The 7,871-nt window shown below is 57.4% G+C and overlaps 1 protein-coding gene across 1 annotated transcript; it reads left to right on the plus strand.

Moving 5' to 3' along the window:
- Window positions 1–1,778: 1,778 nt before the first annotated feature.
- LOC306804303 (maestro heat-like repeat-containing protein family member 6) lies at window positions 1,779–6,383 on the plus strand. Its single transcript, XM_079310696.1, has 13 exons — window positions 1,779–1,859; window positions 2,171–2,319; window positions 2,563–2,710; window positions 2,918–3,105; window positions 3,194–3,331; window positions 3,593–3,707; window positions 3,875–4,012; window positions 4,217–4,393; window positions 4,525–4,680; window positions 4,840–4,941; window positions 5,306–5,408; window positions 5,684–5,740; window positions 6,028–6,383. Exons 1-13 carry the CDS (start codon window positions 1,830–1,832, stop codon window positions 6,231–6,233), a joined length of 1,707 nt encoding a protein of 568 aa, XP_079166822.1. The 5' UTR covers window positions 1,779–1,829; the 3' UTR covers window positions 6,234–6,383.
- The last annotated feature ends 1,488 nt before the right edge of the window (window positions 6,384–7,871 follow it).

Genomic DNA, 7,871 nt, shown 5'->3' on the forward strand with positions numbered 1-7,871 from the left:
GTTGTCTGGAAGGTGAGAGGTCTAGGCTGGAATTGGAGTCAGTTTGAAGGCAACATCTGTGCTTGGCCCAGCTTTGGTTATGGAGGGCTGAAGGAATAGCTGAGATTTTTTCTGTTAGTGGTCTTGATTGTCCCACAGAGAAGAAAAGGGGACAGCTGTACTTTAGGAGCCACTAAGATGTCTATACCAGGAGGAGGATTAGCCATTTTGCAATCTACTCATTTATTTTGGCTAACTTTGGAACACTGAGTGGACTTTCATTCCTTGTGAGCTTTTATTCCTTCACAGAATTATTATGTTATCATCTCTTCTCTTGAAAACCATTTGCAAACCAAAGAATGGCCTATTTTCTGCCTCTCTGTAGTGTTGTTTTGCAAAGTGACTCTCAAGGGATGATAAGGCAAATAAATTGCTGCTTTGAGATGGAAAACAAACTTCCAAATCTCAAATTCCATTCTCAGGCCATGTCTGAGATTTATTTGGGAAGTTTGCAACTTTTTGCAACTACTTGAGTTGAGCAATTGGGAAGTAAAGCTTTCCTGAAGTGAGGATTCTTAAATGCCCTGAGCCCGCAGAGCAGGGCAGCGATTGCTGATGGTTTGAGCTGTTCCTAAAGATCCTGTTGGGCTGTCTTCGACACTTGGGGTGAGGGATTCCTTCCATCATGGGCCACATTGGGTGGGCTGGGGGCAGCCCCAGGGCAGGTGGGAGCATGTGCAAGGGCCCTTTGTGACACGATGCAGCATGGTCACCATGGCATGGATCAGGACAGGGTGTCAAAGGACCCTTTGTGACGTGTGGTGATATAAGAGCCGACGGTGACACGGCCACGGCACAGTGCTCGGAGCACGCGACGGGACAGGACGGGACAGAGCGGTGCCGTGAGGAGCCCCCGCACAGCGCACTCGTTCCTGTCTGACCCGGAGCTTTTCCCTTGATCTTCGTGCTGCAGGTGACCTCAAGGCCAGGCCACAGGACGTAGTGACCTGTGGCCTCCTTGGGACTTCCTTTTTGCAGGTGCCCTCGAGGGCAGATCGTGGGACTTGGTGACTTAGAACTTTTCCGAGGAATCTCTCCTCCTTGTGGCCAGTGCCCTTGAGGCAAGACTGTAAGTCTTGTTGACTCAGAGTTCTTCCAGGGCCTCTCTCTTTCAGGTGGTCTCAACACTGGATTTTAGGATGGCAGAGAAACGCCAAGGCCAGTCCTGGGTGAATAGGAACAAAGGCTCTTCAGCTTCCCCAGCTAAGCAGCCTAGTGTGGCGCCACGGTCCCAGGATGGTGAGTGGCAGAGCTGGGCTACAGGGCTGATGGCTGCTGCCAGCTTGTTCCCATCCCATCCCATCCCATCCCATCCCATCCCATCCCATCCCATCCCCTGGGGACATGCCCAGGGGCAGGACAGAAGAGGGGCCGGGCAGACACCCCGCAGTGCCCGTGCTCCATCCCCTGGGGCATCCCGGGGCTGTCCCTGCCTGGGGAGCGCAGGGCTGGGCTCTGTTCTCCGGCCTCTCCCGCAGCCCCTCAGCTGTGGCTGCGCTCGCTCTTTGCCATGATCCAGGGAACAAGCAGACAGAAGAGCAGGATCCAGGCCAAAGCTGCTTCCGCAGAGGACTGCAGGTACTTGCAGCCATCCCCACCTGGGCTGGGCCTGCTGTCACTGCTCAGCCCAGCACAATGCTTGGAGCACTCCATAGGACATCCCTCTCTTCTCTGCTCTTCTACAGATGTTTCTGAATTTCACTCGGTGTAAAAAGACCACCACAGAGGATTCAGACAAATTTAGCTCCAGGCCAATTGATGCTAGCATAGCATCAATTGAATGTGCAGAAATGTCTAATTACATAGTGAAGGCTGACCAGGTAACAAATGAGTCCAATTAAGACACTTGAATAACTGAGATCATAAGAAACACTGACACTACCCCCAGTTTAACTGTCATTATTGCTCACAATTATTCACGGATAATCATGTTTGTAATCAGAAGTAATAAGAATCCAGTGCCTATGGCTGGATTCCTCCCAGGATCATGCAGCCCATCAAGCCACATCTGCTTGCCCATCTCAACCTTTGTGGCCAGCACACTGTGGCGAGAAGGGAAGCACCTCTCAGGGGTAGCTGGGGAATCTCCTTCCTCAAGGAGTACTCCAAGTTTCCCCCATTCCTCTTTCAGGTGCCAGCCATGGTGAGGATCATGCACGAGAGACTGATGTCCCCTGAGAGTGCTGATGTCAGGCTATTCATGAACATTCTGAGGATGGCTGAAGAACACCCTGCTAGTGTGGTGATGAGCCTCCTGCGCTGTGCCCCAACGTGTGACAGGTACGGGGGGCCCTTGAGAGCTCAGGGCTCAGCAGCCTTTAGGGCCCATTGCCCTGTACACTCTGTCCAATGGGGCCTGCCAGACTGGTGGAGAGGTCCAGGACCCTCAGACCCCTCTGCTAACTGAGCCTGCTGCCACTGCCAGGCTCCCTCCCTGCCCCTCAGGGCGCTGGGACTGTCACAGCTGCACAGGGCATGGTACTGTGACTGAGACCCCCCTGACACTGAGCTCCAACCCCACAGAGCTGCTGTAATGATGTGGAGGACCATAAGCTCATCAAGATCAACATTGGAGAAGGTGCTGCCAACTCTGCTCTGTGTGATAGAGGACTGGCCTCTGCACAGCATGTTCACCTCTGATGGAGATGACACAGATGTTTTTGCCCTGGCTGTGAGTTTCTGGAACTGGCCCTTGCTCACCCCCAGGTCACCTCTCCAGCAGCTCTCCATCTTCTCAGTGCCTCAGGCGCTGTGCTCAAACCTGGGCCAGGGACAGGCTCAGGGGGCACCAGGCCCGCTGCTCCCCCTGCCTCTCCCTCAGGCCCTGCCCCATGGACACCTCGGCACTGAGCGCTGCCTCGGGCTGCTTCTTCCGCAGGGAACTCTGGTGCTGTGGGTGATGGTCCAGGTGCCCAAGTCCCATGAGGCAATGCACATTTATGCCCCTCACTTCCTCGTGGCTCTGTTAGCTCAAATTTTTGACAGCACCGTGCATTCAACTGAGGATGTAGACACCTTTTGGACACAATGCCAGGCAGAACACAACCTTCAATCAAACCCCAGCAGGTCATCTATCCCAGTCCTCCTGTCTCTCCCATGCCCCCAGGGCAGGAGCCAGAGCTCACAGAATGACCTGGGTTTGCTCTGCACACAGGTTTGCAATGCAGACCATGAAGTCCCTGTTCAGCCGACTACAGTGTGACAATGTGGTGATGGCCATGGAGCGCAAGCGTGGCTGGGACACGCTGCTCTGTGCTGACACCCAGCACTATGCCGTGGGTCTGCTGGCCAGGTGAGACCCCCATGGCCCCTCTGTCCTTGACATTCGGGGGTGCCCGTGCTCATGGGCCAGAGGGCCTTGTCACTGAGGGACAGCCAAACAGACTGGAAAAGGCTGGGAGAGGAGGTGCTCAGAAGGGGCAACCTCCCAAAGTGCCCACATTGCCTCTACAGATGCTGGGGAAAGACTGGATCTCTGTGAGTCAGTCTTGAGAGAGGTTTGCCCCTGCCATCCCTCCACTTCAGCATCAAAGTGCCCTTTTCCTCCTGCCAGGGAGATGCACCGTGACTTGATCCCTTTGTGTTCCCGAACTGCATGCCACCTGCTTGGGATGCTTAGCACAGTGCGGCATCGTTGGGATCTGCCCTTCCTGGCATTCCTTGTGGAGGTGAGCCTGATGGCCAGCGCTGCCTTGCTGAGCTGCCTCCCAGCTCTGTGTCTTCTCGTAGCCACAGCTGCCTGGGACGGTGCCCGTGCCCTGTGCTGCTGTCTGGGCCCAGCCCTGTGCGGTTCTGGGCTCCTGTGTGTCCCCTGTCACTGCCCTGTGCCTTTCAGGTCCTGGATTGCATGGACTTGTGTGAATGTAGGGATGGTGTTCTGGAGATGATGGCAAGGTACCTGCAGAGTGAGTGCAAGGAGAGGCGTCGCCTGGCGCTCAGAGGCCTTGTGCTGCTCATCAAGGATACCTCCATGGTGAGAAGGGGAAAGCAGCCCCTCGGGCTGGCTGGGCTTCAGGAGCTGACACAGATGCTCCCAGCTCTCCTGCCTCACCTCCCTGAGCTCTTTGGGACAGGCCTTTGGCTGCTGGGCCCTGTGGCTGCAGGGTGGGGTTGCAGTGCCAGGGTGGTATTGGTGGAGCCGTTCATGGCTCACAGCACAGCCTTGTCTTCCACACAGGCCAGAAGAATAGGCATGCTGTCTCAACGGCTTGTGGAACTGCTGGGTGATGCAGATACAGAGGTGGTCAGGATGTCCCTCTCTGTCTTCATGAATGTTCTCCAGTACAAGGGTATCATGGTATCTTACACAACCGCTCCAAGGCTGGCTGAGGCTCTCCTACCACTCTTTGACCACGTAAGCCTCTCTGTCCCCAGCCCCAACCCTGGCTGATGCTCAGAAACATTGTTCCCAGTGGATTTCAGGCTTTTGCTCAGGTGGGCCTGGAAAAATTTTTGCTTAAGACTTTTCAACTTGCTTTACTTCAGGACAACAGCCATGTGCGGATGCTCTCCATTCAACTTTTTCAAAAGGTGATGGACATGGTAGTGGATGAGGGAAGAAAGCCCATGAAGAGAATAGTGAGCGAGAGCCTGCTCCCACTCTTCTTGCACTGCCATGAGGAAAACCAACGCCTGGCAGAGGTGAGGACTCGTGGGCTGCCCCGGTCCCCTGGGGGGGGGGCTCGGCTGCCTCCTGCCCTGGTGCCTGGCGGGCTGCAGCCTCCTCCAGGCCTTGGCACAGGGACACGGCTCCTGTGCCCTGAACTGCAGGGACATCTCTGCATCTCTGCTGCTCTCCAGGCCTCTGTCGCAACACTGTTTCATGCAGCCGGGTTCCTGAAGAAGAGGGCTCTGAAGGAGGTAGTTAAGAAGGAGAAGCTATGGAAGTTCGCCGAGTGCCTGGTAAGGACGGCCTGGAAGCGCCAGGCTCAGGCTGGAGAAGCCCCCTGAGCGCGGCGCTCACTGTGTGCGCTTGGCAGCTGTGGCCCTGCCCAGCGCTGCAGGCAGGGGCCGCACGGGCTCTTCTCCAGGCTCCTGCGGCCCCGAGCCGGCTGCCCTCGGAGCCCCGGCCCAGCGGGGCTGCGGGGCGGGCCGGCACCGCGGCTCCCCGGGCAGCAGCCGGCCCTGTGCCCCTGCAGAGCCCGGCCAGCGGCTGCTGGCCGCGCCTCAGGGCTGTGCGGGCAGGGGAGGCCGGGCCCGGGCGCGGGCAGCGCCTGCCAAAGGGCCAGAGCCCGCCCCGACCCTTCGCTCCCGCCGCTCTCCGCAGCTGGCAGAGGACAGGAGCCGAGCGGCCGAGCACCTGCGCCAGGCCCTGCCCTACCTGCGGAGCCCACAGGAGCCCCTGCGAGAGGCGGCCGTCAGGTTCATCGGTGAGCCCGTGCTCCCTCCCCGCCCCACCGCAGCTCGGCCCCAGCCCCGCCTGCTGCCCCGGCAGCTTCTGCCATCCGGGCCCGGCGCCGCGGAGCCCCGGCTGCCCTCGGGGCTGCTGCCGCCCTCTCGCAGCCGTGCCCTTGGGCGGCAGCGTGCGGCAAGGGCCCGGGCTGAGCCCTGCCGGGCCACGAGGGCCAGTGGCCCCAGGGCTGGCAGCGCCGCTGGCAGGGAGCTGTGCCGCTGGGCAGAGCCGTGACAGGGTCTGTGTTCGCAGGGATGGCCGGGCGGTGCCTGAGGGGACAGCCAGGAGAGCTTCAGGTTCTCGATGAGGGTGAGTGAGGGCAGCGGGCTGGCAGCGGGGCTGGCAGGAGGAGCTGCAATCCATGCCCCGGCTGTGGAGCACTCTGCTCCCTGTGTGGACAGAGGGCAGCGTGGGCAGAGCACACAGAGTTTTTAGGGATGTGCGCAGGGGGATTCGTAGGCAACACCTTGCAACTGATCCCGTTGGCCCTTCCTCTCTTGTGGCAATGGCCACAACTGCGAGGGATGGCATTAGTAGAACAATCGCCGGGTGCCGTCACTGGTCTGGGCTTTGACTATGGTAGTTCTGTCTTCCAGCCCTTCAAGCCATGAGCGAAGATGAAAGCCCATCATCCTTTAACCTGGAAATGCAAGCAATTTTTGGAACAAGATCTGCAGAACTAAGGTCATCTACTGGATTCAATGATCCACTGTCCCAAGAACAGTACCAGGAGACAGTGAGGAGACCACCATCACTCACTGTCAACGCAGATCCAGACACGGGCAATGCTGAGCTCAGCTGAGCCTGTGGGAAGTTCAGTAGCTTGTGCCTTCTCCCTCCCTGTTAAAAACTCCCTCCCTCCAGCCCTCAGACCCTGACTATCCCCTCTTTTTTTTTGCCCCTATCTCATCCCTTTCCCTTCCATCAATAAACAGTTTCCTTTCCCCCCTTACCTGCATCTCTGTGGAGCTAAAGCAGCACAAATCCAGAGCCCTGGGACTCACAGGCCCCTCCTGCGATTCTCTTCTGCACCGTGTCTTGTGCAGAGATGCAGAGGAACGAGGGCAGATCAAGCTGAAAGGGTCTCTGTGCTGAAGCTCCAGTTCTGCAACACTGTGGAGTTCAAGGTCTTGCTTTGCACCCTGAAGCCCCTGGGTTTTAGAAGAGCCACCCTGAGTATGCTCTGAACCCAGCTGGGAGGGATTCCATGGCAAGCACTCATGGAGCGCAAAGGAGCTTGGAGGAATGCTGGAAGGTTTCAAGAATAGCTTCCTGAAAGCACAGCAAAGCTCCATCCCTGCACAGGGTCAGGAAGAAGGCAGAAGCAGAGAGCATCAGGGCTTCACAGAGAGCTTTGGGTGTTGCAGAGAGCAAATGAAGCAGCAGCACAGTGCCTGAGAGTCGGACGTGTGACCGTGCCAGTGTCCGGAGCGCTGCCAGGCAGTGCCGGGATCCTGGTGCGGTTCTGGTCCCCACAAGTGAGGAATGGCAGCCCCTGCCTCAGACCCAGTCAGAAAGCCAAGCAAGTGGGACCAGAGGGAGGGCACCCTTCCAGTCTCTCCTGGGGATGGCAGCAAAACAGCCCTCGCTTCTTCTTCCTCCTCTGCTTGTGCTTGGGGTGTGCTGGTGGCAGAGCCAGCCAGGTTGTGCTCTGTGTGCCAAAGGCTGTTCAGAGCCAGCATGGAAAGTGCTGCGTGCCCAGCACAGAGTCCTGGAAGGTGCTGGCAAGAGCATCCTGCAGGAGCAGGGCCTGGTCTCTGGCTGGGAACAGCCTGGTTTTGCTGCCGTGAGCGCAGGCAGGAGTGTAGGCAGGTGAAGAGGCAGCGGGCAGCTTGTGTTTGCAGAGGGCCTGGGGCTGCACGTCTGAACCAGCACCTGGAAACACACTTGGGGGAACAGGAGCTGGAGCTGGAGTGCCTGTTCTGAAAGGCCCAGAAGTAATTCAGCCTTTCCACGGCTTAAGAGTGCGTTGGTGTTCCTGGGGAAAGCTGCATGTTTTGGGAAACGCCTTTGGAGAAAAGGGGCTTGCTTCTTAAGGAAAATGCTTCCCAAGGAGCTCCCCGTGAGGTGGGTGCAAGTGTCCCTCTTTGGCTCTCTCTGGTCCTTTCAGTCCTTGAGGCTCACTGCCCTTGGCAGAGGGGCAGGGGAAGGCAGAAGTCTGTGAGGAGCAGCTCTGGCATCCTGCTATAGCTCTGGAGATTGAATCATCCTGGAACCATGGAATATTGTCTGCTTCCACTACCTGCCATCGGCAGGGTTGCCTTCCACTAGATAACTTTGCTTCCAATCTGGTGTTGAACACTTCCACAGATTTGGCAGCCACATGTTTTCTGGCCAATGTGTATTAGGGCCCCATCACCCTTACAGGGAAGAATTTGTTTCTAATACTCCGTATAAACCTATCCTTTTACTTTAAAGCCATTCTCCCTTGTCCTGTCAT

The sequence above is a fragment of the Erithacus rubecula genome (genome assembly GCF_903797595.1).
Source record: "Erithacus rubecula genome assembly, chromosome: 8".
Taxonomy (NCBI): Eukaryota; Metazoa; Chordata; class Aves; order Passeriformes; family Muscicapidae; genus Erithacus; species Erithacus rubecula.

Excerpts from the sequence above, each read along its gene's own strand:
- LOC306804303 (XM_079310696.1), top strand. The coding sequence starts at position 1,830 with ATGTCTAATTACATAGTGAAGGCTGACCAG. Across the intron at positions 3,106-3,193 it reads CTTCAATCAAACCCCAGCAG|GTTTGCAATGCAGACCATGA; the intron begins GTCATCTATCCC and ends CTCTGCACACAG. Across the intron at positions 3,332-3,592 it reads GCCGTGGGTCTGCTGGCCAG|GGAGATGCACCGTGACTTGA; the intron begins GTGAGACCCCCA and ends TCCTCCTGCCAG.